General features: G+C 36.9%; 3 protein-coding genes across 3 annotated transcripts in view; 2 read left to right on the forward strand and 1 right to left on the reverse strand.

Annotated features, from left to right (window-relative positions):
- Window positions 1-642, forward strand: part of LOC125876859 (ATP phosphoribosyltransferase 2, chloroplastic-like) — a 5,155-nt gene extending 4,513 nt beyond the window's left edge. Inside the window, exon 11 of the mRNA XM_049558118.1 lies at window positions 294-642. Within this exon, the coding sequence (XP_049414075.1) occupies window positions 294-389 (96 nt within the window). The 3' untranslated portion in view covers window positions 390-642. The remainder of the gene's footprint in view (window positions 1-293) is intronic.
- Window positions 643-1,497: 855 nt separating this feature from the next.
- On the forward strand, window positions 1,498-9,064 carry LOC125872176 (ribosome biogenesis protein BOP1 homolog). Its single transcript, XM_049552882.1, has 18 exons — window positions 1,498-1,775; window positions 2,336-2,404; window positions 2,527-2,700; window positions 3,363-3,517; window positions 3,880-3,997; window positions 4,102-4,203; window positions 4,902-5,058; window positions 5,168-5,276; window positions 5,365-5,467; window positions 5,575-5,725; window positions 5,820-5,952; window positions 6,032-6,138; window positions 6,217-6,287; window positions 6,389-6,449; window positions 7,054-7,281; window positions 7,366-7,450; window positions 8,004-8,182; window positions 8,525-9,064. The coding sequence occupies exons 1-18, from the start codon at window positions 1,587-1,589 to the stop codon at window positions 8,608-8,610; spliced, it is 2,277 nt and encodes a 758-aa protein (XP_049408839.1). The 5' UTR covers window positions 1,498-1,586; the 3' UTR covers window positions 8,611-9,064.
- Window positions 9,065-9,780: 716 nt separating this feature from the next.
- LOC125847947 (nifU-like protein 2, chloroplastic) lies at window positions 9,781-13,457 on the reverse strand. The gene is made up of 4 exons (XM_049527713.1): window positions 13,124-13,457; window positions 12,966-13,053; window positions 12,154-12,482; window positions 9,781-10,181 (listed from the first exon to the last, which is right to left on the reverse strand). The coding sequence occupies exons 1-4, from the start codon at window positions 13,271-13,273 to the stop codon at window positions 9,990-9,992; spliced, it is 759 nt and encodes a 252-aa protein (XP_049383670.1). The 5' UTR covers window positions 13,274-13,457; the 3' UTR covers window positions 9,781-9,989.
- Window positions 13,458-13,862: the final 405 nt, after the last annotated feature.

Below are 13,862 nucleotides of genomic sequence, written 5' to 3' on the forward strand. Positions count from 1 at the left end.
GGTTGGAAGACTTTCTGAGTCTTGCCATTTGCCACTAAATGAGACTACTGAAACACATCAATGTGCGTGTGGATATGTTCCATTACTTTTGTCCTAGTTTGCACCCCAATTCTCTGGTTTTAACATACTTGAGTGGCATTTTTCAATCAGATCAACCTATGATTTCTGTTAGACTGAATCTTAGCTCTCTACCACCCTATCTGTTACTTTGTACTTTTGTTCTTTCATATGCGCAAAGCATCCAAGTTCAGGTCTTCAGTAATAACTTGTTACTTATTGAATGTCTTCTACAGATTGGAGGGAGTGGTGTCCTGATTTCTCCGTTGACCTATATTTTTGATGAAGAAACACCAAGATGGCGTCAACTCCTTTCAACTTTGGGACTTTGATCTATCTAACAATGCCACGATTGGTTTCCGCTACCACAGTGCCTTTTTTGGAGAGGCAAACATGAAGAAACCAGGACTCCATATGAGAGGGGAATTCAGCATTGTTAATAAACTGGAAAATTTTGTATCGCATTGCCATTTAGACTTCCTATTTATATCAGCTCTTGTTGTAACAATAGTGTGTCATTCATTTTGGTGCCAATGGCAATTCTAAGATTGCTTAAACGTGATATTTGCCATGCTGAACAGAAAAAGTGCCCTTGTTTATTCTACTTCAATTGTACGAGTTCACATCTGGCTTATCTTATGCTTTATGTTTAGTAGGAATGATTATCTTCTCTCTTCTTATTTTCGTTGCTAGAACCAGAATGAGAATCTTGTTGTTTGACCGAAAAGTAAAACTAAAAATTGAAAGCAAAAATAAAAAAAGATCTTATTACGAGGGTTTCATTCACCATTCTTAAATCCGATATATTTGACGAAAGGTGGAGAGAGTATTTATTACTCTATCATAACTTTTGATAATATTTGGTTGATTGCTTTTGTTACATGGATTGTAATATATAACTTGCTATACAGTGAATGATAAATACATAACTTGTTAAACGATGAATTAATGATACAACATACAATGGATTTGTCATTTGTTATACGGTGAATAAACCATACAATGGCTATTATTTAGAGATTACATATTGTTAGAGCATTTTTGTTTGAAAAGTTTTTATTAATGTATTGTTAATACATGCATGGTTTATCTCACATTTTATTCCATATAAAACAATAGATACGTTATATTAAAACTTATACTCATATGTTTTACAATATTTGGTACCGATTATCATTCTACATGAACTTTGTTGTATCATTTCAATTTAAAAATAATAATAAGTTTTTCAACTGTAACTAAACCCATATAGTAATATTTATCTTAAACCCTCAATATTAATGATTACAGTACTTATTTAAAATTACCCACATATTAAAACTCAGTTAAAATAAAGGGGAAAAGAATAGGCGTCTATTGCAATTTAAATGCTAATAAGAGGATCCATATGAAAAACATAAAACTGAAGGGGTTATTTCGCCAGAAAATACAAAATAAGTAGAGGACATTAAAACCCTAGCATCGTTCTCCTCTTTAAACCCTTGCAACTTTACTCCACTTCTTCTTCTTCTTCTCCTGCTGTAATAGAGATGAAGGTTCCGAGGAGGAGTGCCCGTCAGAAAAACTTGCAGAAAGATGCAGAGAAAGAAGAAGCAATTAACTTATTGGAACAAAAGGAGAATACGGAAGAGGTGGTAGAAAGAAGCAAAGATGAAGAAACAGCAGTAGAAGAAGAAAATTTTGTAGAATCCCCTGTTGTTTCTGACGATGATGACGAGGTAATTATGAATAAATTAAAATTAACTCAAGAACCCTTTGTACAATTGCGTGCTATGAAAGCATAATGATTAAGCAATGTTTATCATGACTTACAGGATTAATGCTCTTATTATCAATTGTATAAGCTATGTTAGGCATACGTTTAACTTGAAAATATTCAATTATTATAAGTTTTCTGCTTCTGCTTCCTCTAATTATTGAAAATGCCTCAAGCTTCATTATAGCATGACTCTCTATTCTCTAAACATTGATTGGTTTAAAGCTCCTAGTACCATAACTCAGCAAATTTAAATTCAGAATCTTCAAATTTTCTTCAAAAAATAGTGGGTTTACACCCCTTTTCCTTAATCAATGAAAATGCCGTTAGTTATATTGTAGTCTATTGGTAAGAATTGGGTGGAGCTGTCAGCATCGTGACTTCTTAGCATATATCTGAATAGTAACTTGGCCGTGTGCTGGTAATTGAAACAATCTAGGATTGTTGTTCTCAATTAAATCAGATAAATTGATTGTTCCAAGTTTTTATATTGTGCGTGATGGTTGGTCATTATTGTTTCAGGATTTTTCTGAAGATGATGGATCACTTGGTGAATCTGGATCAGAAGATAGTCATCTATCCGGGGAAGAGGTACATGGTAATTTCTATTTTTTTTAGGTTGGTGTAAGATAAGTGGGCATACATGCTGCCTCATTCATAGGATTGCGATTAACTGGAACTTTGTTGATCAAAGATGTTCCTCACTTTTGCAGGATGTTTTTGTATCAAGTGATGGTGAAGATTCTTTTGATACCAAAAGTGATGATGTTAGTGGTAATGGTGCAAGTGGCAGTGGTAGAGATGATACTGAACATGGTAAAGATGATGATGCTGAAAGCGATGATTCCCGCACGGTAGTTGAAGAGAGCGATTCGTCTGAAGATGAGGTTTGTTTTCCCCCCCTGGGGCTAAGAAATGGAAGGAGTCATAAATTGCATTATAGGTGGCAGTACCATTTTATTCTTCGGGTCTCTTTATTTTTACTAGCCCAAACATTGTTGTTTAAATCCATCACTTAAAGCGAGGAAACGATGCAAAGCGAGGGTTATCGATTTATGGGAAAAACTATGAACTTCATAGAAGTGTACATTTCAACAAATGACAGGCAAAGTAATACTAACAAAAAGTGGTCTGTTCTTTGAAGTTTGAACCTCAATTTCAAGGAGTTCGATTGATATCAACAATATTGTAAATTGGATGCTAAAATTTGTAATTATAATTGCTAGTTAATTAATGCAGTACTAAATTCATGTATGTTCAGTATTTCCTGATTCTGTAACTTGTGTGCTTCACTTCCACAAACTCTGCGTTTCACTTCTCACTTTTTGCTTCAAGCCCATGGACCTTGTTGCTTTTTGTATTTTTGTACTTTTGAAAACACTTGGTCAGAGTTGATAATATGATGATACCTTGGTGGAGCCTAAAATATGATGTTGCATGCTGTCCTGTTCTTTCATGTATGACTGGTCTAAGGATAAATTCTTCTATGAATTTTCTGCTTATTTTTGTAGTTTTTATCTTTCTATTCAATTACATTTTGTCCTGTCAGGTTGATCCTCGTAATACTGTTGGAGATGTTCCGTTGAAATGGTACAAAGAAGAGGAACATATTGGATATGATCTTGCAGGGAAGAAGATAAAAAAAAAAGAGAGACAAGATAAATTGGACTCATTTCTTGCCAGTGTTGATGATTCCAAGAATTGGTGAGTTAATCATTATCAACACAAGGAGCGTTTAATACTGCCTATCTTGTTGATAATCGCCCAAGCATTGCATGTGTTAGACTAGTATTATCCTCCTTTTGGAATGTCAATAGTTCATATCCCCTCTTTCGTTTTTTACCCTGGCATGTAAGTTTGTACCGAACTATTTAATGTATGAATGGGCTAAGAAAAGGCAACCAGAATAACACTTTATCAAGAAGGTGACATTTCCTTTTCGTCCTTCACTCTCAAATTAGTTATCACCCTGCTAAGTTTCTTTTCTATTTAGAGATTTGTGATAAGGTGATCTGTAGATCCATTCTCTTTTGGTTGTTTATGATGTGTGTATATTGTGAATTCAGGCGTAAGATTTATGATGAATATAATGATGAAGAAGTTGAACTCACGAAAGAAGAAGTTAAGGTCATCAAAAGATTGCTGAAAGGAAAGGCACCTCATGCTGATTTTGATCCATATGCGGTTTGTGCTCTATAATTACCATTTGGCACTGGAGTTTCTTGCAGGGATACTTGTTCTTGACTTAATCTAACTCATTTACTCTTATTTGTCACTCTGTTCTACAGCCTTATGTTGACTGGTTTTCCTGGGATGACTCGAAGCATCCTCTTTCTAGTGCACCAGAACCAAAGAGACGTTTTATCCCTTCAAAATGGGAGAGTAAAAAGGTAAGTTCTTTTGATACTTTTTTTCCTGCTTTATTTTCTTACTAGTCGGGAGTGATGTTGGAAGTGTATAATCTGCTTTTTCTTGATAACTCGTCAGTAGGATCTTATATGGTTAGTTCTCTGCTCCACTTAACTAGGATGTTTCTGAAAGGATCTGTTTCCTCTTTTCGGGTTCAACTTGTCCATGTCTTTATATATTGTACAACTATGTACATGGTTGGTTGATTTTGCTTAATTATGTCACTGATAGCTGATAAAATCCCAGTCAGATGACCTATGTTATATAGGAGTATAAACGAACTTTCAGGAGAAATCGAACTCGTCTTTTGGCTCAAATCAAGTGTTATACTTAAAAGGCAATGTGTACAAGCACATGTACCAGCAGATATACTAATTTTGCAAATATTCCTAGGATATTATCGTCTAGTGTTCCTCTTCTAGTTGTCTTCTCTCAACCTCAATGCTAATAATCCAAGACGGACGCGAATACTGAATAATATCAAAAGATTGTTGCTAGTACTGTTACATTTGTGCCAGGAATCCCAAAAGGAGGGCATTTGGGGTATGGTTACACTAAAATATAAGTCAGTATCAGTAAATTTGAGGGAGTCTTTCTAGGTTTTTGTATGTTCGATGTATTATTGGGATTGACATTTTTTGGTGGTTTTTACGATTGGTGGTGTCTTCTGAACTTACAGGTTGTCCAATATGTGCGGGCAATTCGAAAGGGACTTATAAAATTTGACGAGAAGCCAAAGGAAGAGCCAAGTGCCTACCTCTTATGGGGAGATGATTCCAGTGCAATAGATAGACAAGGGTTGGCATATATTCCTGCTCCAAAACCAAAACTGCCTGGTTTGCAACCTGACCATCCTTTCTAGATGATAATTTTGTATATTATCATTCCTGTTTGCCCTTTTTGCATAAAGTATACTATCCATACCTAACACCTTCCAATTTTCAGGTCATGAGGAGTCTTATAACCCTTCTTTAGAATATATTCCTACACAAGAAGAGATCAATTCTTATCAGCTTATGTTTGAGGAAGACCGACCAAAGTTTATCCCGAAACGGTATTAATGCCTATTTGATTGTTTTATAGTGTGCTCTGTACAGCTTTTATATTTTAATGTCTTAATGCTAACCTTGTCACTTCTTTAGGTTCACATCGTTGAGAAATGTTCCAGCATATGAGAAAGCAGTCAATGAAAATTTTGGCCGCTGTTTGGATCTTTATTTATGTCCAAGGGCTCGGAAAAAACGTGTATGTTAAGGATTTGGTCCCTTCACCCTTCATTTCATCTGACTATTGTTTATGGGGATCTGATCATAATCTGATATCTTTCGCAATAAATCTCTATTTTTGTGCAGATTAATATTGATCCCGAGTCTTTGAAGCCCAAGTTGCCAAGTCGCAAGGATCTCAGACCTTATCCAACCTCGTGTTATCTCGAGTATAAAGGTCATAAAGGTCCCGTTGTGTCGATTTCTACAGAATCTACTGGGCAGTGGATTGCTTCTGGTATGATCTTTTGTCCTGGAGATGTAATGCTTTTTTGTTGGATAAATGCTATCAGATTGAAGTGCTTAGATACTTTTGACTCGTCCATGTGAAGGTTCAAGTGATGGAACGGTGCGCATTTGGGAGGTTGAAACTGGAAGGTGTATCAGGATCTGGGAGCTTGGGGAATCTGTAAGTCATGTCTCCTGGAATCCTTTGCCTGAACGTCCCATATTGGCAGTCTGCATGTAAGTGATTTAGTGGAGCATATGATAATTGTTAATCATATTGGTTGGATCTTAAACCACTACCACATAAATGTTGTAGGGGAGAAGATGTATATCTTTTGAATACTGGACTTGGCAATGCAGAAGAACAGAAGAGTCTTGAAGAGCTTTTGCGTGTTGAAACTCCATCAACCCCTGATGACTCTGGTCAGTTTCATTTGAACACTCCGCAATTTGTGTGAGTTATTACTCATTTTGTTGCCTAACTCTAGTTATTTTGCTTAGATAATGATAAAACCGCTGTGAATTGGGTTCAAGATGATAAGCACGGGGGAATCAGGTTGAAGCACTTTAAGGTACCTTTCATGCTTCCCATTGATACTTTGTGATGACTCAGGTAATATCACTATGAAATTTTCTCCTGTGTAACTCAAATGTTTGTCATTGGATTGTGCAGACTGTTTCTTCAGTTGAGTGGCATCGGAAGGGCGACTATTTCTCAACGCTTATGCCATCTGATATCCTTCATCTGATTTACATTATTGGCCTGATCTTTCAACATGAGTGCCTGCTTCTCACCCCCTGCCTATGTCTTTATGTTTTATAGTGTCTGTTAAAGGCTTATACATTTTAGGGATAATTACAGCCCTAGACACTTTGGCCAACTAGTTTACAAAGTATGTGCAAAATATATAGGCTGTGCATGCTTATACTAAATATATATATACTATACATACCTATACATATAATATACATAATCAGTATATAGGTTGTGTATATTTCGGCCACTGTACACATTGGTAAGTTACCTTACATTTTATAGTCGTGTGATGTGATAAATAAAGCATATATGGTTGGTTCTGTATTAATTCTGTATGATCTAGTAGTGGTACCGACGGGCATCTGTTGGTGAAAATGCTTTGGCAAACCGTCCTTAGCATATCCTGTAAGGGCCATCTTCTTTCGTTTTTTAGAAGTAAACCGTTCTGTTTGTTTGAAAGAGAAGATACATGGACACAGAAAGATCAGGCGGGAGGGTGTTTGTGCGTGTTTCTTGCCTCATTATTGTGAAACTCTTGAGACTGCTTAGTTGATTGTTGTTATTTCTTGACTCTTATCCACCCCAATCAAAAGCAGTTCTGATTCACTTGCTCTCAAAGAAACAGACTCAGAGAATACCATTCAAGCTTCATGGACTTCCAGTTTCAACAGCTTTCCATCCCTCTCGCTCTGCCTTCTTTATTTCAACAAAGAAAAATATTCGTGTTTATGATCTCTTGAAGCAAAAGCTCATTAAGAAGCTAGAGACAGGGGTTCGCGAAGTCTCGTCTATTGCTATTCATCCTGGTGGTATGTCTTGGATGCTCTTTGATGATGTTGTCTGCTAGTCTCTATACTCAACTGGTTAAGATGCTTTTAAAACTTTTTGTGCAGGTGACAATCTTATTGTAGGGAGCAAAGATGGGAAACTGTGCTGGTTTGACATGGACCTTTCATCTCAACCTTACAGAGTTCTCAAGTATGCTCTTTAAATTGATTTTTGTAATTTTGAAAAGTTTTTCTCCGCGTGTTGTGTTGTTTTCATGAATTCAGTCTGGTGACTTAATGGTTACGCCTATTGTGAATTTTAGTCTTGTACTGAAACATGTCAGATTGTGCACACATTTTTGCATTTATGCTACTTGATGTGTGCTTGTTTGACATTCCTTTTATCTCAACCTCAAGGAGTTCTCAAACTTGTAATTGGCTTTTGTCTTTTCCAAAAGCTTTTTCTGGATGTGTCTTGTGTTGCTTTTATGAATCCAGTCTAGTGAATTGATGTTTGTGCCTGTTTTGGATTTGAGTCTTGTGCTGATACATGTTAAGTTGTGCACTTAAGTTCTCGTGCTCATGCTATCTTAATTTGATTTGCTTATTGGAAGGATCTTGTTTGAGATAAGTTGCAGGCATTAGATGTCTTATACTGAAAATATCCACTAGTTCTTCTCTACAAATGTGATTGGTTAGTCTATTCATTCTTTGCTCAACTTGGTCCACAAATGCGCTTATTTGGAGGTTTTTCCATGTTACAGTTGCCATCCGAAGGACATCAACAGAGTGGCCTTTCATCGCTCCTATCCTTTGTTTGCTTCATCTTCTGACGATTGTACGGCATACGTTTTCCATGGCATGGTTTATTCAGATCTAAACCAGAATCCATTGATTGTACCTCTGGAGATTCTTCGTGGTCATGCCAGTGAAAATGGAAGAGGTATGGCCTTACCCTGTCTTTTCAGCATATAATGATTCTACTCCAGTACCCACTTGCCATCCTGTCCTACACTGGAGGAAAGAAATGTTAATCTGATGAAGCTGCAGCAATTAGTGTTGTATAGTTTCACTTACTCTCAAATACATTTTGATACAATATGTTTGTCAATACATTATTGTATTACGAACCTTTGTCTGGTTGGACCTTTTGAGGTGCAATGTGTCTTATACTATATACCAAAGAAAAAGTGGATTTTATATAAATGGCTTATGGTGTTGATGGTAATGGGCACCTGCACATGCTACCACTTTGTTGACATTTCTTGATTGCCACTGTCTTCAGGTGTCATGGACTGCAAGTTCCATCCTAGGCAACCATGGTTGTTTACTGCAGGAGCAGACTCTGTGATCAAGCTCTACTGTCACTAAGAAGATTACTCCAAAGTGCATCTATGCTACTGATTGTCGTGTGCATTTGTTTATCTGAAAGAGGAAGACAGTACATTGCACTGTATACATTGCTGTGGGGAAATTTTGGAAGTTGCCTGCTTGGACAAAGGGAGGATCACCTGTTCTTTCTCAGACAGGCAAACAATGAATTCCACATATAGATAGAGAAGTTGGCACTGTTCTTTTGTATGATCAAGACGATCACCTCTCGTGTATGGGAGTGTTCGATGCAATTCACCCAAAGCGGTTTTTTTTTTTATGAGAGAACTCTGCCCAAGTTATTCTCATGTCAGCATTTTCCGTAGAGCTAGGGGCATATGGGCGAAGTACTTAACTCACTGGAGCTCTCCATTATTTTTACCATAAACTGAGTTATCATATTTTTGTAATATTGTTATATTTATGCATGTAAGAAATGGTAAGGATCTTTGGCGATTCGCAACATGACAGTGGAATTTTGAAGAAGTTATCTCTGCTGTTCGTGGTCTGTTGGAATTATTTTTTTATCTGATGCAGTCATATATTGTTTGACTAGAATATTGAACTTTTTTTTACAGTTCAACATGGTTTTCTAGTACAACATCCCATAAATTAGTGCTCATATTTTGATTGATCTCTCGGTAAATTACATTTTCGGTACAGATCACCTTGCAAATTTCCCTATCGAGCACTGCTATCACGTGCGACGACCCCCTAGTAGTCTTTAGTCTTTGCAGCTCTACTATGTACAATAATCGTTATGATTCCAGAGTATCTATTTACTCATAATGGAGCGTTCTTATTTGAAAAATTCCTTTTAGTTAATTCAATTCGTCTCTTAGTTCTGGATTTCATAAGAAAAGTAGTTAGAGTTTTACTAATAACAAGAAGCTTGTTGCAAGTTTCCATAAATAAATGATTTGTAGATATAAATCAAACGTTCTAATTTCAAACTATCAGATAAAATTCGTGTGCAAACACCTATTAAGAATCAAACATGGACCGCATACAAGTTTCTTGTTTGGGCCAACAGCATCTTATAAATAGGGGTTATTATTTGGGCTCACAACCATCGGTCTGGTCTGCGTCTGAACTCTCGCGTCAAATTTTCTGGTACTCATCACTGTTAAGTCTTCTCTCTCATCTGAACACACATAACAGGGTCATCTCCATCAACACAAACTGGGTATTGCAAATCCCTTTCCAGGGTGTGCCTATTCAAATAATACAATATAGAACATAAAGACTGAAATTAGATGCAGAGCAACTGTACAAAGTAGCGTGTCCTGTTTCCTTTGCTGGTACATAGGTAATGTATGAAGGCGTCACGCTAACTGAGCCAATCATGCTCCTATTTCCTTTGCTTATGCGCCCACATTCTACTGCAAGAGTTGAACTGCTGCTATTGATGGTATCTTTTCCCTCAGTTTCTGAGTTACAGCCACACGAACGGTCATTACACCAGCTGCAGGACCTGTGATTCGGACTTTAACTATTGGCTCCTCAATTGCCACAAGTTCTAAACTTCCACCAGCTGCCCCAACAAGATATGGCCGTATCTCTTCAAGAACCTAAAATAGTTGCAACAGAAAAATAGAGTAAGAAGATTTGCGGGAAGAAACAGAGATTATTGAGCACACATTTATTTAATCTAGTCAGGGGCTCAGAGTTAGCGACAATTTAATCAATAGGTATAGCTGTTGAAGTGCTGAAGTCTAAGATCACATTGTGAACATGCCGATGCCATAGATACTTTTCGTTTTTCACAGACAAGACAAACAAGCATTAGTTATGACAGAGTAGTTTCTATGCTTCGACTGCAACAACATCTAGGTGCACATATTAAGCAAATCATACAGTACCAGTGAAGCACATATTGCTCTTTCAACTCCATTATTTCTTTTTAATAAATAGTCTTAGATTTATAAATACATGCACTAAGCCAGTGCGATAAATCATAATTACAGATCGTGCAGATCCCTTATATCTAAAATTGCATCAATGTTATGTGCAATAACTAGCCCTCAAGGCCTAGCTCGAGTGGCAAAAGGTTGAGGATTTGTGGCTTAGGTCGCAGGTTCAAGCCCCACACCATGCAAAGTGAAGCTTGATATTTAAGTGGAGAAGGGTAGAGGGGCCCCATTATCCACCGAGTTTAGAAAGCTGTGATTGGTCCAAAGGGCGGGTCACAAACGGATTTCTCGGTCATCAAAAAAAATAAAAAAAATAAAAAATCATTTGCAATAACTAAGTTGCACCAAAAGGCTAGTAAAATAAGACATCTTTATTTAGGCTATATAAATTTCTCCTATGGCCTTCAAAAATTCTGTCATTCCAACTCCATCATTTTAAACCTCTTTTACTGCTAATCAAAAGATCTCTGAGGGCCAGCGGCACAAAGTTCGGAACTCAGTTAATAATTGGCCCGCATTCCTCTACCTTTCTCCACTTAATACCAAGCTTTAGTCTGTGGTGAGGGCCATCCGCGACGTGCGCCTAACCCACACATTATGTGCTACTCTCTTACCACTAGATCAAAGCCCTGGAGCAACTCCATAATCCAAATATATCTTATGAAAATCATGTGAAATGCACAATTCAATCACACCTAATGCCAAGCTCTCAAACAAAATTAATGAATCAGCTACTTATTGGAGTCAGAAGAAACAATATAATCATGCCACAATTTCCTCCCATAGGTCATTCAAGATGAGCTTCAAATGGAAGTGCAACCTACTACTTCCAATTCATGACTGAGCCTGTCTAACTCAATGAGTTTCTTAATGCTGGATTTCATAAGGGCAGAGGCTAGAGTCTCATAACAAGAAGGCAGTGTCGATATGTGTTGCAAGTTTACAGATTCTCTAATAGAGGAAAAAGGGAAGCTCCACTCCGGTGTGGAGGCTTCTGTAGCGAATCTTGAGAACACTGAAGGAACACAATCAATCTAATGCAGCAGACAACTCCCCATGGAGTAGTAAGGTCAGCTCTTGGCACTATTGCAACAGACTCAAGTATGTGGTCTGCCTATCCAGGAAGGGAGCATAGCTGGTTTAGCCAACTTTGAAGGTAAAAATGGCATGTTCTTCTTATGAACCTAAGTAATTATACATGACAACTTTACTGGTTTAGAAGAACCATCAATAGTTGGATCTGGAGCAACAGGTCATAATACTTCCAATTAATCATTAGTAACAAACATGGAATCACTTCTAATATTTCATCACATTACCCAACAGATATAAGGTAGGGGGGGACCAAAACATAATTAGAATGGTCTTGTTCTTGAAACAAATCTGAGACTTTCCGTTTCTTAGTGCCACAAACTAGAAGGTCCTAGATCAATGGATTTATAAGTTGAGAAATCATTCAAAATAATCTATAACTACATAATCCAATATCAATTTGCATGACGACAAAGTAATCTAGGACTGACTTAATTAGTCCAAGATGTGTTGAAGATCATATAATTCAGCTTTGCAGTTTCGAAAGGATTGTGTCAGTTGTATGTAAGACATATAAATAACGGAGAGAAGCAGCTACCTTCTCTATGTTTTCTTCATTAAGCTCAAGGCCAGTTTCTTCATCTGGTACTGCTTCAACCGCAACAATCTCTGGTATCTTTTCCATCAAACGACGTTCAATTCCCAATTTCATTGTCGTGACTGAACTTGGACAGGATCCACACGCTCCTTGTAGTTTTAGCTTTACAACATTGCCATCAATTTCATGCAATGCAACGTTTCCTCCATCTGAAATCAGATATGGTCGAATTTCATCCAGCACACTCTCAATGTTTTCTGAAGTAAGCGGTAACTCTACTGCTGAATTTGGCTCTACTGCTGAATTTGGAGTTGCAACAGCCTTTACAACTGCACCAAGAGCCAACAAGCAAATCATTTCAGATTCTACACAGAGTCTCAAAACATTTATTAGCAAGGTTGAAACTACTACCGATAGCTCTAAGTATTCCATCGAACAAAGAACAATAACATTGTGACCTAATCTTAAAAACCAACAGGCTAAGCTAATAAGAACCTTTGTTATCCTTTCCGGTATATTAATATAGAAGAGATAAATTTAGGGCCTTGCGGTTTCCAATCATCCAAGTAAGTGATTATCTGAAAATTCATTACAAACTAATCAATTTCAATAATATAACAGTTAGTTAATTCCACAGAAGGCTAAAATCTTTTTAACATATTGGTTCTGAACATAAAAATGATTTAAGCAAAATTTCCAATTAAAACAGGTAGCAAGGAAAAAAATCCCCATATTTTTCGGTACAAGCTATAATATAAAATACAAATTAACGATATTGTATTCATGAAGGTAAAAGGAAACAAAAAGCACACCTCTATACTGTGAAGCTCTACGCAGGGAGCGCGGTGATGAATTGGGCATAGTCCGAGAGGAAACTCGAGTTCCAAAGAAACCCGAAATCTGCAGAGTAAAGGCAGATGGTTAGGCAAATGAAAAAAGGCAAAATTCGACGGCAAGACTAAAGATATACCTTGAGAGGAGGAGGAAGAAGAAAGAGAGTGGCGGTGGAAGAAGAAGGAGAGCATGATGAAGATGAAGATGGAGAATCTAGGGTTTGGAAACTTCTAGAAACATATGAAGAAGAAGGAGTTGGAGGATTCAATAGCATGGCTGATTGCATCTCTTTGTATCAAATTATCCAATTAAATCAAATTCACCAACTGCAAATTTGATGATTGTTTCTGAAAATCACAAATAATTTGATTGCTTTCTCTCACTTCCCTTCTTGTTTTTTTTTTTGTTAAACCTTTTTCTTCTATTTGTATTTTGTGGACCGGAAAATTTAATTTCTTTTTTGTGTGTCCATCTCTATTTTTGTTTTGCTCTCATTTTTATACCTTTTTTTTTTCACCCAATGTTCGGAGCCCACATTAGAGTTTCGACTAAATTTGAATCGCGCTCTGCAGGGCCTATTCAGGGGTGACGCTCCCAATAAGATTTTCTCCATATCCAAGGCTCGAACCCGAGACCTCTGGTTAAGGGTGAAACACTCTCACCGGTGCACCACAACCCATGTTGGTCTCATTTTTATACTTGTCACTCACTCTATCCGTCCATTTTAATCGTGTGCTTTTCTTAAGTCAATTTAATTAATTTTTAAAGTTAAATTAATTTGATTAATTTATTATATAGCTATTCAAAAATTATACAAAAAATACAATAAATTGCAATTTTTTGTATATTAATATGATGAAAAATACTCCCTTCGT

The sequence above is a fragment of the Solanum stenotomum genome, chromosome 1 (genome assembly GCF_019186545.1).
Source record: "Solanum stenotomum isolate F172 chromosome 1, ASM1918654v1, whole genome shotgun sequence".
In the NCBI taxonomy this organism is placed as follows: domain Eukaryota; kingdom Viridiplantae; phylum Streptophyta; class Magnoliopsida; order Solanales; family Solanaceae; genus Solanum; species Solanum stenotomum.